General features: G+C 41.9%; 1 protein-coding gene across 9 annotated transcripts in view; it reads left to right on the top strand.

Annotated features, from left to right (window-relative positions):
• Positions 1-20,603, top strand: part of Unc13c (unc-13 homolog C) — a 456,112-nt gene that overhangs the window by 110,700 nt on the left and 324,809 nt on the right. For all 9 annotated transcript variants that reach the window (XR_015453493.1, XM_087217356.1, XM_087217351.1 and 6 more), the window contains 2 exons: positions 10,532-10,554; positions 11,118-11,182. Coding sequence is in view for 8 of the 9 variants with exons in the window: in XM_087217356.1 (XP_087073482.1) it covers positions 10,532-10,554; positions 11,118-11,182 (88 nt within the window). In the remaining variant the exon portion in view is untranslated. The remainder of the gene's footprint in view (positions 1-10,531; positions 10,555-11,117; positions 11,183-20,603) is intronic.

The raw sequence follows: 20,603 nt of genomic DNA, 5'->3' as shown, positions 1-20,603 counted from the left end.
TTTTCTGTGCTCACTGTCGGTGATGAGCGGCTGCTTCCTTGGCGTGCTGGGGCGACCATGGCTGTGCTTTTAGGTAGGGGCTGTGGTGCGGATGTGTGCTGTCACACCCATGTGTCCTCAGGCGGCTGTGGTGTGTGTGGGCCAGGGGCACAGTGCCCATTCACCTGATTCTGACTGAAAGGGACTTTTGAGAACAGAAGGTAAAATCACAACGTATGTGATTCTCCTGCTTGAACACAATCTGCGATTGAGCCACGTACCGATTAAGGTATGATGTACATTTCTTAGTAGGGCAGAGAGAAGCTTGTGTCTCGAGTCCTGTTTCTTACACTCCTTTATCGCCACCGTCCGTCGCTTTCCAAACGCTACCGCCTTCCCGTTTCAGTGCCTTTCCCATCTCTCCCTCCACCAGGGATTCCTTTGCCTGTCTGCTGAGCACCCAGTCGTGCTTGTCTCCGTGCTTGGTCCAGCCCGAGCCCAGCATCTCCTGGGGCGGGAAACTCAGGATGCCTGAGCTCTTGAGCACCCTTCCACCCTCACGTGTCCTGCCCGGTGGTGTGGTCAGTGACTCAGCTCTTCAGGTCTCCTGACCCAGTCACCACTGAGCATCAGTGCCAGGGAGGCATCCCAATCCCAGAGTGACTCCCACTGGGCGCCCCCGGTCACCCAGGACTGAGAGAGGCATGGCCCATCCCCAGGGCAGCGACCCTCATAGGACAGGTGCAGTCTGAACACAAGGGCAGGCGAGCTGCTCGAGGACTGCAGCACGCTGCCGGTGGCCAGCAACCCTCAGGTTCTGTGCAGTCTCCTCAGCTCCCGAGCCATGACCCCCGGGGCGCTGCACAGATCTGAAAGTGGAGTCTTTTGGATGTGATGGCAGATGAGGCAGACGACAGTGGACAGGGTCATCATGGGGAATCTGTGGGGTCCTCCACACCCTTCCTGCCTCCAGCAGTCACTGTTTTACATTTAGGTCAACATTTTAGGACTTTAAGGGTATTTTTAAACTAGACAGAAATCAAATTGTTTATTTATAAACTTAGAATTCTCCTCACTCCACATTTCTTTTGAAAGTCTAATAGGATAAAATATCAAGAGAGGGAACACAGCATCTTTATCTTAGAGATTGCAAATATGTATATTTCCATATGTATATCCAAGATGTACAGATTGGGCGCTACCTCCAACTATTTAGTTTTGGTGGTGGTGGTGGTGAATACGTACTGTACTCCTTGCTGTAGTGAAGGTTCACTGTAGGAACCAAAGCAAGGTCACAGGCCTGAGTGCCAGCAGTGGTACAGAGCTGCTCTGGGGATTTGGCAGCGCCCTCCAAGCCCTGAGGCCCAAAGGAGCCTCTGGTGTCGGGATTCCATGCACTTGGGATTCCAGCTCGGAGACTCCTGGCAGCACGGCTGCATAGATTATGCTGGCCATGTAGTAAATATTTTATTCGATTCTAAAGCTTTGAATAATTTATGGAATTCTGATATATTAAAAATGCATACGCAGTGGAAGCCCAATTTAATCCCATTTATAGGATTTATAGGATTGAAAAATGTAAAGTAGGTGGAGGCACAGTTTCCTATCATTCCTGACAGGAGCACAGGGCTGCAGAATGGCCCTGAGGTGGGTGGGCTGATAGGAAAGGAAGGGAAGGCCTTTGTATTTCTCCTTTTGAGAAATTTGCATTCAGGTCATATGCCCAGTTTTAAAAAGTTAGATTACTCAGGCTTTGCTACATTTTTTTCTTCTGTTCTTATGTGTTCTGGTTATGAACTCTGTTAAGTGAATAGTTGACAAACATTGTCTCCTACTCTTTAGGTTATCTGTCCATTGTGGTGGTTGTTTCCTTTGCTGTACAAAAACATTTTCACTTTCTGTAATCCCAGCTGTCAGTTTTTGCTTTCTTTCCACTTCTCTTGGAGACCTACTGAGACAGTCATAACTTCTACCAATGTCCTGAGGAATTTCCCCTGCATTTTTTCTAGTAGTTTCATAGCTTCTCGTTCTACATTGAGGACTTTGACCAAACTTGAAATGTTTAAGGGTGGAATTAGGAGTCTAGTTCTGGTCTGCGGTGTGTAGGTGTCCAGTCTCCCAGCAGCATTTACCAAGTAAGCTGCCATTTCTGCCTGTACCATTTGGCGGTCGTGTTGAGAACCTGTATGCTGTGGCTGTGTGGTTTGTTTCCAGATCTCTCTTCTGGTCCATTCATCTATGCCTCTGTTTTTAAGGCCAATACCATGCTGTGATGGCCACTGGCCCTCTGTGGTACATCAGAATCAGGCACTGCGCTGTGTTATCATGCCTTCAGATTTGTTCTTTCTGCCCAGGATTGCTGTGGCCATTCAGGGACCTTTGAGCTTCCATGTGAATTTCAGTATTATTTTCTCCAATTCTGTGAAGAAAGTCTTCAGTACAGTGATGGAGATTCCATTGACTCTGGAGATCCCTTTGGGTAGAATGACATTTGCATAATATCCTTCAATCCACAAACATGGGTGCTCTTTCCACAATTTTCTTCAATTTCTTTCTTCCGTGTGTTATAGTTTTCACTGTAGAAGTCTTTCCCTTTCTTGGATAAGTTTACTTCTAGGCATTTTATATTTTTTGTAGCTATTGTGAGTGGGATTGCTTTTATGATTTCTCAGCAAATTAGTTATTGATTTGGGCAGGTCTGATCCAGAAATTTGTCCACTTCTTCTAAGATTTCAATTTCTTATCATATAGTTTTATAATCATCCCTAATTATCCTTTGTATTTCTGTGGCAGTGGGTATAACATTTTTTTCACTTATAGTTCTAGTTATGTGAGAATTCTGTCTTTTTACCTGGCCACTTTAGCTAAAGGTTTGTTCATTTTGATTTTCTTTGACTCTGCTCTTTTTCATTTTTCATTCTCTATTTCACTTGTTTCTGCTTTGCTCTTTGTTATTTTTTTCTTTATGATAATTTGGAGTCTTAATTTCTTTCCATGTTTTGCTAAATACTTGAGATGCATTTATTTGAAATCTTTCATTTCCTCTTAAGACTGCTTTTGCTGAATCTCAAGTTTCACTATGTCAGGATTTCATTTACATGCTTTTTAAAAAAAATTCATAAATTCCCCTTTTAATTTCTTCACAGACCCCTTGTGTGTTCATATGTGTGAAGTCTATTCCACCTAATTCAGTACCATTTCCTCAGTTTTTATTGCTGTTGTCCTCTAGTTTTCCTCCATTCCTATCTGAGAAGATATGGGCTATGACTTGAGTTCCGGTGATAGCTGTCTCCATCCACAGTCTCCCCTGGAGAGGAAGCTCTGTACACATAGTGGTGCTCCTTCTCTGGAGAGCAGGGGAGGGCTCTGGACCTGTGTTCCTCACCTTGGATATCTCTGTCTGGCTTGTTTGCTTGTCTCACTTAGATAATGTCTGCTGGATGTATCTCATGGCTGTGTCTAGATGTCCTGCCGAAGTTTTATGTGGTCATAGGTGGGGCTCTTTAGAAGCGGTGGGATCTAGAATGTGTGACACTGGAATTGATTTGTGGTGCAATGCTAGGTTTAAGGAAGCTAGGATTAGGGTGTGAGTGGTGGTAGCCTGGATAAGATAAAAGGGACAGAAAGAGGCCTGTTGCTTGTAGCTTGGTCCCTTCTGCCTTCTGTCTTCTGCCCACAATGAGCTGTTTCTCCTCTGTGATGCCCCTCTGCTATGCTACCCTGCTTTGGAGCCAGCCAACTATGACCTGAAACCTCTACAAACTGTGAGCCAAGTCAACCATTCCTCCTTTAACTTTGGGTGTTGAGTATTTTGTCTCAGCAATGAGAAAAGTAACTAAGACAGAATTTGGTACCAGAAGTGGGGTTATTGCTGTGATTGTACCTGACCATGTGGTTTAGGAGCCTTTGAAGCTGGCTTTTGGGGAGGGGAGGAGTTAGGAAAGGTTTGGAGATGCTGGCTGAAAACATAGAGCTGTACTGCCTGTGGCTATAGCTGTACTTGATGGAAGACTCTGGTCAGAGCTTAGAAGATCAGAATGTTGATAGAAATTCTGCAGGTAAAGACCAAGCTCAGGAGTTTTCTTCTGTGAAGAAGGACTATGTTGGCTGTTAGACTCTGCACAAAGCCATGGGAGCTACAACCACTGGCAGTGCCAAAGGAGCAGAGCCACCCAAGCCCTTTGGAGTTCACAACTTGCCACAGATTCCTGGTGATACTGGAAGTGGAACTATGGGATTTAATGTTTGCCCTGCTGGAGTTTGGTCTTGGTTTTTTTCCATTTCTTGCTATCCCCCTGTTTTTAACCTTTGGAATGGAAATATCTATCTTGTGACATTGAATGTCGGAAGTGTTTAACTTTCTTTTCATTTGTACAGGGGCTCACAGCTAAGAGTTTGTCTTAAATCTCAAAGGAGATTTCAGACTTGGTCTTTTCAGCAATGTGGAAACTGTTAGGACTTTGGCAACTCCTAGAGATGGACTAAGTGCATAAAGAGATGTGCATGAGCCTTTGGAAGGCCAGGGGCAGTATGTTTTGGCTTTTGTTTAGATGTATTTGCCTTTCATTTTGGTATGCATTACTTTTATTGATTTGTATATGTTGAACCATCCTTGCATCCCAGGGATTAACACTTGGTCCTTGTGTGCGGCATTGTATTGAGCTTGATTTGCATGTATTTTATTGTCACCATTGTTTTTCATGTCTAAATTAATCAGAGATATAGCCCTATAATTTTCTTAAATTTTCAAAGTCTGGTTTTGTCATGAGGAGAATGCTGTCCTTGTAATATGAGGTTGGAGATGTTCCTTCTCTTCAATTTTTTGAAAAAGTTTGCAAAAAATTGGTGTTTTTATAGTGCTTGCTAGAATTCCCCTAAGAAGCCATCATATCCTGTGATTTTTCTGTTTTGTGAGGCTTTTTTATTATTCAGTATTTTTGCTTATTATTGGTTTGTTCCTATTTGTGGTCATCATAGAATGTATGATCCTCTTAATTTATTAATTTTTCTAGGTTTTACACTTTGTCAGCATATAATTGTTCATAGAATTCTGTGTGATCCTTTCTATTTTCATGGGATCAGTTGTAATGGCTCCTCTTTTATGGTGGACCCTCAAGTTACAACTGGCCTGACATGTGAACAACTTAGGTTAATTAGGTTAATGGGAGGTTCATCTGCCTCTTGTTATCTATAGTGTATATCCAGGTAAACATCCAAACCTCACCTGTACTACTTAGTTACAACCAGCCCTGAGGAACCAATTGAGTTCATAAGTCAAGGGTCCACTGTATTTAGAATTTTATTTATTTGAGGCCTCTTTCTTGTTTTCTGTAGATTGATCTATCTAGCTAAATATTTTTGAATTTTGTTTAATCTTTTCAAAGAATCAACTTTATGTTTTGTCTCTCTTTTCTATTTTTTGTAGTCTCTACTTCATATATTTCTCATTTTTATTTTATTTTATTTTTTTGGTACTGGGGATCTAACTTGGGTCCTTGTGCTTGCAAGACAGGTGGCGGAACCACTGAGCTAAATCCCTGGCCCTACTTCATATATTTCTGCTCTCATCCATATTATTTCCTTCCTTCCCCTAACTTTGGGCTTAGTTCTTTTTATTTTTCTAGTTCTTTGGAGTGTACCACTGGATTGTTTATTTGTGATCTTCCATTTTTCTTAATGTAGATATTTATCACTATGAGTTTGCCTCTTAGAACTGCTCTTGCTGTATTCTGTAAGTTTCGACATGTGATCCTTCTCTTTTGTCTGTCTCATGATAATTTTTATTTGCCTTTTGAGTTCTTTGACCTATTGGTGGTTCAAGTGTGTGTTTAGTTTTCATACATTTTCTGTTTTCAAAATTTCTTCCTGTTAATGATTTCATTTCATACATTGTGTTCATAAAAGATTTGATATGATTTCAATCATTAAATTTGTTAATGTTTTCTCTGTGACCTGATATCTGTCTTAGAGAACGTTCTATATACACTTGAGAAGAATATGTATTCTGTTGCTCTTGGAGAGAATATTGTGTCATTTTTACACTTGTATAACATGATATTATTGCTAAATAAAAGAAGCTTGGAAAATTTAAAAATCCATTAGAATATTTTGTCCTATTACTGAAGGTGAATGATTATTAAAAGTCTGGATGATGTTCAAGCTTTTCTCTATGAATGCTTTTGATTTATATAGCTTTTAGTATACTATAAACATGATACTTCCTGAGTTTTATTTTAGGTACTGTAAATATTTCATATGTTTGTATACAGCCTGTAAATGCATTGATCTTCCCATTCACATACGCTTGTATCAAGGTAATAACACATGATTTTTAACCTGTATCCTATACTTGAGCATATGTGCTCAAGTATAGGATGATATGTGCTCAAGTATAGGATGTTGTAAGGAGTGAAGCAGTGCTGGTCATTGGACTGCATTATTCTTTCATATTTAAAATTACATTGGTTTGCCAAGGATATCCTCGCACAGAACCACAATGTACTTGGTCAGAGTCCTGAAGCCAGAAGTCCCAGTCAGCTTGGGGTGAAGTTCCCTCTCCATGCAACAGAAGGGTCCGTCCTGGGATAGCTGGGTTTGTGGCCTCACAACTCCTAGCATCTCATGATGCTCTTTGGTGTGGCATCTGTCTTCACACTTCCCTTTCGACAAGAGCGCAATTGCCTCAGATGAGGGGTGCCCTGTCCACTAACATTACTTTGTTTTAATCAATTGCATCTGTAAAGACCCAGTTTCCAAACAAGGCCACATTCTGAGGCATCAGTGTTCAGGACATACACAAAAGAATTGTGAGTGGAAACAATTCAGCCTACAATAGAACTTCCTTAGTGTCAGTGTTCAAAATTAAAATTTCCTTGTCAAGACATCTCTAAAAGTGTTTTAAAACTTTTGTTACGATTCTGACTCTCATATCTGTGCATAATAGTGTGAGTTATGCTATCCTCCAAAGCTTTGGGATTGTTTTTAGCACCATGAAAATGAATATCCCCTTCTATTCTTTGTTTAATTTTGCAATCATGACTAGATAGTTTTAATACATTGGAAACTTTTCACACGTAATTACCATCATTACCTTTTGGTTTGTGAATTATGTAACATTTCTAAATTTGCACCTTTTCTCACTCCATAGTTTTAGTGAATATCTCTTTCTCTCTTACTTGACTTTTCTTTGTTTAGTCGCTTTCCATGTAACTCTTCAATATGTGTGGAACTTTGGCATATTTGAGAACAGAAATAAATACGCCAGATGATTACCTCACTGCCAAGCACCATTCGCTGACACTGGTTGTGACAGAAACATCTTTTCCTAGCCATTGAGTTCTTAAGTATGAGGGTATACTAGTTTTATTTATATTTCACTCATCTTGTCTATTATTTTGCCAGGATCATACTGTTTTAGGTATCATAGATTTTTAATAATTTATAGACAGTCTTTTTAATGCTCTCTTTAAAAAGTCTTAGATATTTTCATTCGTATACTAATGCAGTTGTACTTAAAATTAGCATTATTTCCAGTTACAGAAAACTGCCATTAGAATTTGCCTATTAAACCTATTGTATAATAATCTACCCTCCCTCTTAGGAAGATGAAATCATATTTTCTTTTATTCACATTTTAGATATTTGCATAGAGTGATATTAGTTTATTGCTTGTTTATTCCACATTCACAAAACACTCATTGGTCATCTACTGTATTTTCAGCAATGTTGTAGGGGCTGGGAAAATGAGATTAAGGACCCGCTAATGTGGGGGGGTTCGGATCAAAGGAGGGTCACAGACAGGAAACTGCCCCAGGCTGGGCTTGGCAGAGAGGGAAGCCTGGTGTGCAGGGCTGGATTTCAGTGCCAGGAGTCCTGGATGCACGACAAGCTCCTGGGAAAGCATGTTGGGGTTCGGGTGCACTATGGAGGTGATAGGCAGCAAGCTAGGTGCGCAAAGAGGAACAAATTTTTTAGAGGAAGGAAGAGTGAATACAAAGGCACATAGACTTCAAGGAGCACAGTAGAGCCAGGGCTGCAGGAATTCGAACCTGCCTGAGGGTTAAGACAAAGGGGTGGTGAGGCAGGGGCCACTGTTCTCTGGGCCACGCAGTCTTCTTTTCACTCAGAGGGGAGTGACTCATCCATTCTATCTGTATTTTAGAAAGTCTGAGAGAGAATGTTTCAAGGAAGTAAGAAAGAAGGGAAAGTGAATACTTAGGAGTCACTGATAATAAATATGAATGAATGAATGGATGGATGGATGGATGGATGAAGTGGTGAGTCACCCAGGTTAGCACCTGCATAGTAGCTGCTGGCCTCTTCCTGAGCCCACTGTTATTAGAGGTAGGTGACAGACATCAAAGGGAAACAAGGAATGCAAATTACCATTCAAACACTGAATGCAGTCAGATTTTAATCTCATTATTTTCCAAACTAGTTATTGTTAATATGCAGGAAATGACTTCATTTTTATTATCATTATTTTGTTTATATATTGACTAGATTGTTGCTTTGTTAACTCTTTTATTAATTCTTATAATTTCAGATGATTTTGTTTTGTTTTCTGAATATAAAATTATAATTCCTGAAAGTAATAGCAAAATTTTATAGCCTGGTTTCTAACATTTACATTGTTTACTTTTGTTCATGTTTAAAATATTGTCCAGAATTTCCAGGAATAATTTTAAATGATGGTAGCTGAGAGTTTTGTTTTGTCTTGATGATGGGAATGTACTATTATTTCACACGTAAGTTGATGACTCTGAATGTAAGATTGTTTTCATTATAGTAAACTTAAGGAAAACCCATTCCAATCCTATTTTAATTATTTATAAGGCTTGAAATTTTATAAAATGATTTTTTGAAACCTATTGAAGTTTAGCTGCATATTTTCTGACCAATTGAAGTGTTAAATTTGTCTTTGCTAGATGAAGTTTAAATATTTATGCCCAAAAGTAAGATTCAACTTTATTACTTTGTATGTGCCATTTTTAATATTTGAAGCTATGACCCTGAGATATTGTAAAATCTACAGAAAAATATTAGTAATGATAACTAAGCTTTATTTTATGAATGGAGAAAACTAACATACTTCACATTTTCATCAGTAAGGGTCATCCTCGAGCTACATGACCTTGGGTGAATTACTTTCTGAATCTATCTGTATAAAAAGGAGGTTGGCCTGAACTCCAAGGTGAGCCCACCTCTGGTGTCCTGCCAATGTGTTGTCCACAGCGATGCCCTTGCAGCTTTATGCTGAGAGGCAAAGTTGAGTATGCTTAAGAGCAGTAATCTTGCGTGAGATCAAAATGTACTTCGTCCTCATGACCCAGCAGATTTAACCTGAGTTTCAAAATTGCACAACAACACTGGTAACTGCAGCCACACAGTAGCCTGGTGTCTGTTTGTTGGGTCCACGAGCAGTTGGAGCTGAACAATATTGGCCCTGTGAATTTATCTTAAAACTCACTGCAAGACGGTGGTCCAGCCCGCACTTGCTGTTTTATGCAGTTCACCTAAAACACTGGATCTTAAAACACTAAACAGGACTGAGGAGGTAGCCCAGTGGTGGAGTGCTTTCCTGGGAGGCGTGAGGCTCTGGGCTTGAGCCTCAGTACTGCAAGACAGAAAAGTAAATACAAAGCATGATACGGAGGCTCGGAGCCCCAATTTGCACCTCACCTCTGCCGTTTACCAGCTTTGTGAGTTAATCAAGTCACCTAAAGCAACATTAGACTTAGTTTTAAGATGGAATCACTTTCATTAATATTTAGCTCTTAAATATTATGATATGAGAAACCATACATAATTCTTCAATAAAATTAATTTATATAATCATCACTTATATAATTAATTATAATATAATTAATATATAATCAATATATAATTAATATGTACTACATAAAGTTTATATAATTTATATAATATAAAATATTAATATATAATTAATAATATGATTGGTTAATTTATGTAATCATCAGTTTTACCATTGTAAATACTGGCTGAGCTGATTTCTTGCCAGTGTTGGGAGGTGAAGTATTTGAGATCTGTGTGGGAATTGTGTCTCGGCACGGGCGTGTCCAACCGTACAGCTCACCTGGGCCTCACTGAGTGAAGAAGGATTGTGTGGGGCTACATACAGAGCACGTGGTGTGGCTGTTAATGTATCTGAGACACAAAACTGCCTTTATTTTTGTGTGTGTTACAATATCTAAAAAACATAAGAAAGGGGGCCACAGGTTGACACCCTTGCTAGAGAAGCATGGTGAATGCCAGAGCCCGCAGAGCTCAGGAGTTCTGATTCTTCCACTGTGATTCATTTACTCTTGTTAGATCTAGAAATCACCTTTGTCTACTTTTCAAGTACTGGATCACATTTTCCAGCTCTTTAAATTATGAGGCCCAAGCATCCCTGTTCCCTTGGGGTTCAGCCTTGAAAGTGTTTGTGGTTTTTAACAATATGACAGTGTAACACTGTGTTCATGTATACGTTTAAATGATCCCTTGCAAAGCACTCCATCTAACATTATCCCTTCTCCTGATTCTCTTTCAGATAGCAGTTCTGTGGATGAAAAGGTTTTAAATCATACTTTTTCTTGCCTCCGGAGGGACCTTGTCTTTTGTACCTGTTTGTTTGTGACACATTAGATCTGTTTTGGTTTCTCTGTTTTAGCTGTGAGATGTGCATGTTATCCTGCCTTTCCATCCTTTAGTTCCCATGAGTGTGCCCCCACTACGCTGCATTCTGACTAGGCCACACCTCGCAGCCGCGCTTACGTTAGCTTACACTAGCCTACCAGGGGTCCGCTACTGTCAAACGCAGCATCTGTTCCCAAGTCTGGCTAAGTCATGGCCTTCCTGACTGATTCATGTCCTCCCCGCACATATACCAAGTCTGAAGGGCAAACAGCATTTCAATACGATGTCTTTTCCCAGACTGTGCCAGTGCTTTTGTGCCAATGCTGACAGCTAATTTCAAAACCTCCACTCACAAACCACAGCTTTGACTTGGAGCTGACCCTGCTTAGCATCTGTCATCCTAGGTGTTACGTGTGTGGTGAGTTGGACCGTGCCCCGATCACCTCCCTGCAGCTGTGGCAGCCTAAAACCTGTTGTTCTGTTCTTGTTCTTCATTTAAGGCTCGGATAGTAAGTGGCAACGGCTCAGTGGCCCCAGGACTCTCTGCACTCCAGGCATTTGGGGGGTGAGTACAGCAGCAGCCCTGCCAATTCCTCCCACTCCCCAGCGGCCCTCGGTGAGCTCGCAGCACGCATCTCCACACACGGTACTGCATGCGTGTGGTTAGCTGTTACTTTGCTTTTACACCAGGAAGTAGCTTTTATACTGTCCTCTTTAAATAGTGTGATGTATGCGGCTGACAAAGAGTGCTAATCTAAATATATATGAAAAAGAAGAAAGTGGAGGTCAGCTAATCAGTTTAGTTTTTTACCATATCATTCCACATGCTGATAAAACCACACAGTGGTACACAATTAACTTCAGTTAGCACAGCTAATGCCATCTTGATCTGCTTGTCCCCACTCACTGGTGTGTGCATGAACCTGTCTCCATGTCAATAGCTCCATGGATGAAGCTACGCCATCCTCCTGCACAGCTGGGTAGTGTTATGCATAAGGGGCAGATCAGACTTGTTAATGTTTAATCTCAGAAATAAGAAGCAGCCCGGTTATGGCCCCAAGTTATCCCCAAATCACATTGGCCCGGGTGCGTAGGTCTTTTTCTGTGTGCTTTGCTTCCACATCCACGTTCATATAAATCCAGTAGGTTTATATTCTGCTCTCTGGATTTTAACATAAATTAGGTCATTTTATATGGAAATAAATAAGCACTATCTGAAAGTTGACTTTGCATCAGGAATTATAATTGTTTCCCATCTAATGGCTCATCTGACCCTTACAACAGCTTCTCAGGTAAGTGCTATTTTGACATTCATTTTACAAATCAGAAAATCACAGGACACTAAGAAAACTTTCCTTCAAAGGGCTTGCAAGAGGCACATCCAGTCCGGATGCTCTAGCACAGAAGTCCATTACCCCAGTCCCCGGGCTGTATTGCTTGTGCAAGTTGCCCCTTTCTTTACTTTTTCCTTTCCCTTTAATTAAGGATGTGCCTTGTGAAACTTCCCATTTCTTTGTTTCTAAGTGATGGAAATATTTCAAAGCATTTCTGCAAAATTCATTAGTTTCATTAGTAAATTCTTCTGTTAGTAGATTTTCTAAATTATTTCCATATGTCTTTACTGTAAATACTATTGTAGCAAGCACTGGAAGTTAGATTTGTGGAGTGTAACTTGTGAACTAAACTTATATGCAGCTATAGAGCTATGCGTTTATACACCTATATGTACTGTTATGTAAGTGTAGAAAATTGAGTGCACTTTGTCTAAAATATTAATAAAAGCCACGATTATATCCATATTTTATGTTTTTGGCAAAAGTTTTGCAGTTCTGTTTTATAATACTCTCATTCTTCTTTTTCTCTTTTTTTACTTGTTCCCTTGCACAAGATACTCAAGATGTATTTATTGCATGAATAGCTGAAAATGTTTAGGGTTACCTAGATTCAAGAAAATACATTTATTGAATGTTTACTTTTTAGTTAAACCTGCATCTTTAAACACTGCACCCATGTTACTTATTTCTGTAGCTTTATTTGGTCCATGTATGCAGTACATAACTGACTGCATGTATGGGGAATTGGTACATGAACATAACACATTTTAATTCTCTTGTCCCCGTCTTCCTCCCTCCAACTGCTGATCCCCGTCCCATTTGAAGAAACTCTATTTCCATTTTTTCTTCAATTCTCTTTTTAAAATCCCCTTTCCCTTCCTTCTCTCTCCCCTTCCAGGTTACTTATTTTAAGTAAAACAAACATTTGTAAGATTTGAAGTTCCCCATTTAAAGGTTCTAAAATATTTTAATTTTCCCAAGTAGGAGTGACTAAGGTAACTCCACTTAAGTTTGTAATGTCCTTAAATATGTGAACACTCACACATTCCTATTGCAATATCAAAATGATTTAAATAGGTGCTGAAAGCCGGGGGTGCTGAACAGTCATTCTGAATTATCCACAGAAGATTCAGGAGATAAACATTTTCTCCATTTCTTCATACTGTGTCTTTAAACCTACCAAAAATGCCCACTTGACAATGGATTAGATGGCTGTCTTAGAGAATGCCAGTGTAGTTACGCAGAGTTGCTGTGACACTGTCCCCAATCCTGAAAATTTACCCGCGTTTCTGATTGTTACCAGGCCTGGGTCTCCTCATAGCCTCTGTCATGCCAGAGCAACTTGGTTCCCTAACTCGTGTGTGAATGTAGACTCTTATCACTGTCGAAGCAACTGAATTAATCTACATCCATTTTTGTTAAGTGCGTACTGTGTGAACTTCTAGCTAAAACGGATCATTTCAGCATTTTCAATAAAGACTTTCCCCATCATTCTTTTTCCAGAAATTTCCTACACAAAGGGCTTTCCGGGGATTTAGAGCCAGGGTAGCAGGAGAGGGAGTGATGATTTTGGCACCAACAGAACGAGGCATTGCCTAGAGCCCAAGATGCACCCGAAGCAGCAGACCTTGAGGAAAGGAGAGGAAATCGGGAGGAGGGAGGGAGGTCAGGCCTGATGTGGCACCAGGACGGGACTGGGGCCTGCAGCTGGGAATGGGGAGCTGCACTCACCACATGTTCTCTAACCCGACGAAGGCCTCTCTGCTTGCAGACTTCCTACTGCCTTGTTCTCATGACCCAGTGCCGTGCTGTGTCACACCCCCGACTCTTCCATCTCCTGCACGCTGTCTGCCCTGTGTCCTGGGTTCTGTTCACACGTGACCTCCCTTCTCCCACAATTCTGCAGTTCTGCAGGCATCCAGGGGCATTTTGAAGGCCACCAGCCTGGGCAAGAGGACCTGGTGGCTGGGTGCAGCTGGGCTGCAGCTGGAGTCACCCCAGGAAGGCATGTAGGGAGGACCGAGGGGCCCTTCTTGGAGATCAGGGAAAGGCCGGCAGTCAGCTCTCTCAGTGGGAGCCGCAGCTCCCAACTGGCTCAGGGCAGCAGGAGCCTGGTCTGGCACCACAGCTGGTTGGATTTTGAGGTTGCAATTGGTACCGTGTATGCCACAGCCACCACTGGACAGTTTGGCATTTTCTGAGACACTCGTGGAAGGTACTCACTCCAGGAGTGACTGTCCCCTCCTCGTCTGAAGAGAGCCGCACCTTTCTAAACTGCTCCACCCTCCTTCACCCCATCTTCCTTCAAGCCAAAGCCTGTGGGCTCTTGTCTTCCTATGTAGTTTTTCTCCTTAACTCTCTTTGTATGCTTAATTTACTGAAAATAGTTGCCACATAATTTACTTTCATAAACTATAACAATGTACTAAGTGATAAAGCCAGTTGCAAGTCAGTCTTAGAGTGAAGGGTGCCTTGTGGCTGGGGGAGGGACAGGTGTCTCCGCACCAACAAAGCCAACACTGCCTGAGTCCTGTTTGGAGCAGAGGGGTGGGTGGGGGACATCGTGCTGTCTCTTCCAGACGGCAGCCTGTGCACGCCATGTTAGTAGGGACGCCTGACCCTAAAGGGACAGCAGGAGCTGATAGAGGCCCTGTGCAGAAGCCCTCATGTAAGTTCCTGGGTGTGTGTGTAGGGAGACACTGACATTTGTATTTGCTATTGCTTTTTTATGGTTTCTACTGACCCATTTCTTGGGGATCTGTAAGAAGAAATTTAACAAGACAATGTTTAGAACTTTTTGTAAAAGGATTTGTCAGTGCCCAGTTGCTGACTTGCTCTTGAAGAACCAAAAGAGGACAGCTACCTAGAAGCCTTCAAATGTAAGCTCTTTGAGATTGGCTTATTGTACTTTTCCTCTTCCTCCTAAGACAATGAAGTATGACCATAATTGCTGTAAATATCACAGCTTCTCCTGTCCTGGGAGACTGAGCCAGGAGCAGCTGACGTATGGAGCCACTGCTCCTTCATGGTGCCAGGACGGTGTCCCTCACTCGGCCACCTCCACCGCACTCCCCTGTCCTAGGCCAGCCTCACCATCCCTGCCTCCCCTTTCCCAGGGCCCAGAGGAGGAATGGTTTCTGTTATGTAACAGTCAGTGATCCTGCTCTCTGGATTTTACTCAGTGTTCTGTACATTTCTTCTAAATATTGCCAGAAAAGTCATGCAAACTCCGTTTTTTTCATCTACCATCATAAAAATTCAGACAGCCTTTGGGAAAGAAATCAGAAGAGGGAGAGGAAAAGGCAAATGGCAAAAAAAAAATGACAGAGAAGGCTGGAAAGATGAATATTTCTGTGTAATCCATAAAATTTAACATTTATGTCATTTTTGGTTTTATAAGAGTTTAGTGAGTTTTGTCACATGTAAGCAAAGAATCACACAGAAATCACAAACCAAGACATTACTGTATGTGCAGGAGGTTTATTGGGAGAGAGCCATATTATGCTTTAGACCCAAAATGTCCCCAGAGGCCTCACATGTTCACAGGTGGGTTTGGACAGTGATCAGATTGGGGGTCAATGCTCATCACTGGATTGATCACTGAGTTCAGCAGAATGTGCTGTTAGGCAGTGGGTTCTGGTTGGAAGTGTGACCTGAAGGCAGAAGGGTGTATTTTTGCTCCCAGCTCTTCCCTTCTCTTTCTGTTTCCTGGTGCCATGGTTGGGCAGCTTTTCTGCATCACGTACTTCTGCCATGATGCTCCTGCCTGGGAGCCAGCTGGCCATGGGCTACATTCCCCAAAACCATGAGTCAAGTTAAGTCTTTCCTCCTCTAAGGTATGAGTATCAGGCATTTTGTCCTAGCAACAGGAAAGCTGCCTAACACAGTACAGGGTGTCTGGGGATAAAGTGGAGAAGGAACAGGCCTGGGTGAGAAGAGCCCACGATGTACCTACCATCTTATACGGATGGAGGTAGGGAAGAAGCATTGGGTATGAAGGGCCTTACACGGAATGCAAGAAGAGAGCGTCAGGCCAACCAGTGGAGGGTCCTGGGGAGAAGACTGCCTGTTAGAGGGGAATGGTCTTGTGCCTACACGGCCAACTATGTCACCTCCCCATGTCCAGCCACTAGTTGGAACAATTCGTGGAGAAGGTGGCCCTGCTGTGGTGACCACCATGAGTCCTGGAGGTGTAGCAGTTGGTGACTGTTGTGAAGCTCACCCGCCCTCAGTGTGGATCTGAGTGTGTCTGAGTCTTATGTTTCCATAGTGACCCAGCACCCATGCTATCAAACCACTGTAGTGAGCACTGGTGAATGAAGTAACAAGGGTGACTGCTCCAGAGAGAAATCTGATTTTTAATTAGGATGCGTCTCTCTTGGTGCTTTGATTGCCTGTAAATTAAATCTGCCTTGCCCTGGACATTTGAAGCCAGAGTTCCCTGGTTGTATTATGAGGATATTGCAAGGGTCATATATTTTATTCCCTTTCTGTTCCCAAAGCACCAGACAATGTCTGCACCAGAATAAGGAACATCTATAAAACTGTGGTGGAGTAAAGAAAGACAGGCTGAGGTCAGCGATTCTGACCTTCTTCGTTCCCTTTCTCCTCTAGTCAGCCAAGTTTTCCTCTTGAGATGGTTCTCAAAGGCACCAAGTTTCTGTCTGTGTAAAGGAAAACGCTCCCTCCGTCCATGATGCTGCACCCAGAAATGGCTGCTTTTCTTACCCCTAGACTCCGTTAACTCCTGTTGAAACAATACCAGGATTAGGAACCCAGTCAGGAAAGAGATAAGGAAAATGCAGAGACAGAGAAAAATGGAGAGAAGTTGTTGAAAGGCAGGACACTGAAAGACTGCCAAACAGAGAAGCCTCTGCTTTGACTTCATTTTCAAGTAGGAACAAATAAATGCCAAACACAAAGAAGAAATACATGCCAAGATTTCTAAGGTTGTTCATTTATTGCTGAGAAGAAATGACTTGACGGTGAACAAGACAATTATCAGCCAAAGTTCTTTACAATTTCTTTGTTTTATAACTTACTTTGACTAAAGAACATTTCTGTTATTGTGTAAAATCTAACACCAGTTAGGATGCATAGGCTGTGTCAGTGCAGGGCTCACTGACTCCCGCAATTTCTAACATAGGCAGGATTTATGTCTCTGTAAGGGTTAGAAGGTCACATGGTAGCCTCGTACCCTCTTCCCTGATTCTAGTCGTGACTTTTGTTTGGCTGGGGCCTAAAATCATCCACGTCACACAGAAACTAAGGTTGTTCTTACTTTCCAAGGCCTCAACTCCAGCCTCGCTTACACTCCACCCTCCCTTTGTAGCTGACAGCTTTTTGTTTCTGTTTTGCTGTCTCATCAGCGTCTGACTCTTCCCTTTCCCCTTGGCAGACTCCCATCCCCTGAGTCTGTGACCCTGAACCCCGACAGTGCAATTTCCACTGCGTGCCCCCTTCCTTCCCCACGGGTCACCGGGCAATCTACACACACACCCTTGCACGCTTTGAACCAAGTCTGACAAGTATCACAGGAAAGGACAGCTCACACGAGGCGGCTCGTGGGCTCAGAGCAGCAGTCACTCAGGGAAATTGGGACGCTTTGTGTTGGACCTTTACTGTTCCGCAAAGAGCTTCCTTTCCCACCAGAGCACCTGATACAGAGGGGATTCACCACAGATTAGGGTAAGGGTAAACCACAGATTGCTAAGTTTTAGAAAGGTTATCAGACACAAATAAGGCCAATTTCACAATTCATAATTGCATCACAATTTATTCACAGTGCCCATGTTGTTTTTAACTTAAGTACATTCACACAGACAGCAGCCTCAGTTAAAACTGAGCTGCAGTCCTCAGTGCCTTTGCACACGGATTTGAACTTTCCTGACATGCAGTTCTTTTCTTATGAGGGACAAACATTATCTCCCTTTTCTGTGTTCTCATGTCTGTGTCATTCCTGCTGCACATGTTCATTTCTTAAGTTACAAAGATTACTCCTCGCCTTTGACTTACTTTTAATCTCTTAAGGCATTTAAAGGAAGTTGATTTGCTTAGGCACAGGAAGGACCCTGTGCCTCTTGTGAATGAAGTCTGGGCCTGGTGCTCCGCACCCCGCTGCTGTCCCCACAGTACACACTTTTCACTCTATGTAAATCATTTCACTCCACTGCTTAGTAACACTGAAGAATATGGAATCAGGAAGAGTCTGGGTTGCAGAAAAGGGCAACCCCCAAGTTTACTACTGCCCCAAATTCAGGGTCACCTTTTAGACCCCAAGAAATCATGTGACCTCACACCCACGTCACCCTGGAATACAGAAATGGCTTTACTGTAGGAATGGACATCCACTGCTCTGCCCTTCCGCAGCTGTTCTCTGCCTGGCCCCGCTTGGAAACTTCTCGTAATTGCTGAGCCCAGGGCCTGCTTTTTCTTTTATCTTTTAGTTGGCTGCCAACCAAACACGTGCCCAACAAGACACACGCCTTCCCCTGCTTCCCCTGGGCCCCTCTGCCGCCTCTTGTGGCCTGCAGAGGTCCCTGAATCAGGTACCTGCAGGGCCGCCTCTGCATTGGTGATATGAGTGGCGTCATACACCCAACTCCGGAGCCTCATCTTCTCTCAGAAAATCAAGGCCACCAATGTAAGCTAAGTCACAGTGCTGCTTTTACCTCTGCCCCTTGTGCCTCCTGTCTGAGGGCTCTTTTCTCGTTCCAGCCTCATACCTCAAAAAGCCTCATGTGGCACTCGGCCCGGGGGTGGCCGCAGCCTCTTCTGCTTGAACATCACAGGAGAGCCCACTAATGCACAGCCACCAGGGACCACCCAGACTCAGAAAGCTTAAATTCCATTTTTTAAAAAGCCAGGGGCAGCATACTTGTTAAAGGAAAGTGCTATGTAGATGCACTGCACCTTGCTAAAAGCTTCTGTGTGTCCAACTTGCTTATAAAACATTTACACTTACTGTACATTTTCAGTTCTTTAAAACATTCTTGATTATGACTTCTACATCCCTGCCTTGCTTATATGTATTAGGAAATTGATGAATCGTAACTATGTCACATAGAATCAAGTTTAATCTCCTAACACCTTCGAGATACTCTGTGAATTCAAAGGGAAGCAAATTAAAATCATGGGTAAATCCTTTAACATGAAGCCTCAAAGTACAATGAACAGTGCCAGCTTGGTGACTACAGAAATGTCATGTTCTCTTGATTACTACCTGTCAGGAAGTTGCCAGCCACTAGGCAAAAAGCAACAACCTTCACCCCACTAGGCAAGGCACAAGCTCCAGTGAATGCTATGGGTCCTAAACCTGCCAATTATTTCCAAAATGTAATGGACAGGGCTGTTGAGAGCATCAAGAATTTATAAAACATCTCAGGGACGAAAGTCATTTTAGGAGAACTCAGTAGTAGTGATCACTGCATTTCTATGGAGTACAATTTTATTCTCTTTTAATAAACAATACCACATTCCATGAAGTAGGTAACATAGATTTCCTCTCATAAGCAGATGTTATAATAGTATGATGGAATGGTAAAATGACCACTGCTAAAAAAAGTAGCACGTTTCCATAACTTTTACAGTAATCTCTCACTCCACCTGACTTAAAGTAGAAGACTGGCTCAACCCAAAGTAGTCTTAAATAGTCAACACTTTGCTGCCAGAACTGCACTGTACTTCGCAGACATGATGAGTTCTACATCTAAAGCTAGCAGATTAAGATAGTTCTTAGCTTTCAGTCTTCCTTAGCATTTAGGACCAGAAATGTAATAAAATACTTTAGATATTGTTTGCGAATCATGTCTCAAATTCATAATTATGATGTTGTAAATCCAATACATCGAAATGTTATAACAGGCTCATGTGTAAGCATCATTCCCTACTACTTTAGACCTCAGAATGACTTTCTGAAGTGGGTAATAATTGTAATTCCATAAATGAGGTGACTGAGGCCTAGAGACATTAAGCCTGGGGTCAGACAGTGACTAAGTATCAGAGCTGAGATTTGAACTCCTTCTACATGACCCTCAGACTTGATTGCTTCATTATTATGCCAAACTGGCCAGCTTTGTGAATAAATAATGTGTGTTTCTGGGTCTGTTCTGCTATATGTTATTTATTTTATTTATGTTATATTTTTAAGTTAGTAATACAGTATATAATGGCCTGACAAGCTTTTAAACAAATGTATCAAATAAGTATCATAGGTATATTACTATCCAGATTCTAGAAAGGGCTTTACTAAGGATTTCATAATATGCTCTGGAAAAACATAACCCAGATGAAGCAATAATGAATTGAATAACTGGACCCAAATAATAATATACTCAATTGCAGCCTCTTCGTGGGATTGTCTTGACAGATCAGTTTTTAAATTCATCTAGGTGGAAATAGAAAAGATTTTTAAATAGAATTTTTGTGGGTACCATAATACTTGGCAAGGTACTGTGTTAAATGATGGAATTAATGTCCAAAGGACATTTAGCATGCTTCAACAATGGGCTGGATCTCACAAGATGAGATCTTCAGTTCTTCAGTTGAAATAAGCCAGGTTATAAAATGACAAACTACCAGGCCTCAGTATATTAATGGGAAGTTTATTTCTCTTTTATTAGTCTACGTTTGTAGTATATAATGATGGCATTC

Source organism: Heterocephalus glaber, unplaced genomic scaffold (assembly GCF_053883595.1).
Source record: "Heterocephalus glaber isolate CG9 unplaced genomic scaffold, H.glaber_assembly_v1.0 deba00000122, whole genome shotgun sequence".
Lineage (NCBI taxonomy): Eukaryota > Metazoa > Chordata > Mammalia > Rodentia > Bathyergidae > Heterocephalus > Heterocephalus glaber.
Note: the sequence above shows the minus strand (reverse complement) of the source record. Positions and strands in the feature narration are given on the sequence as shown.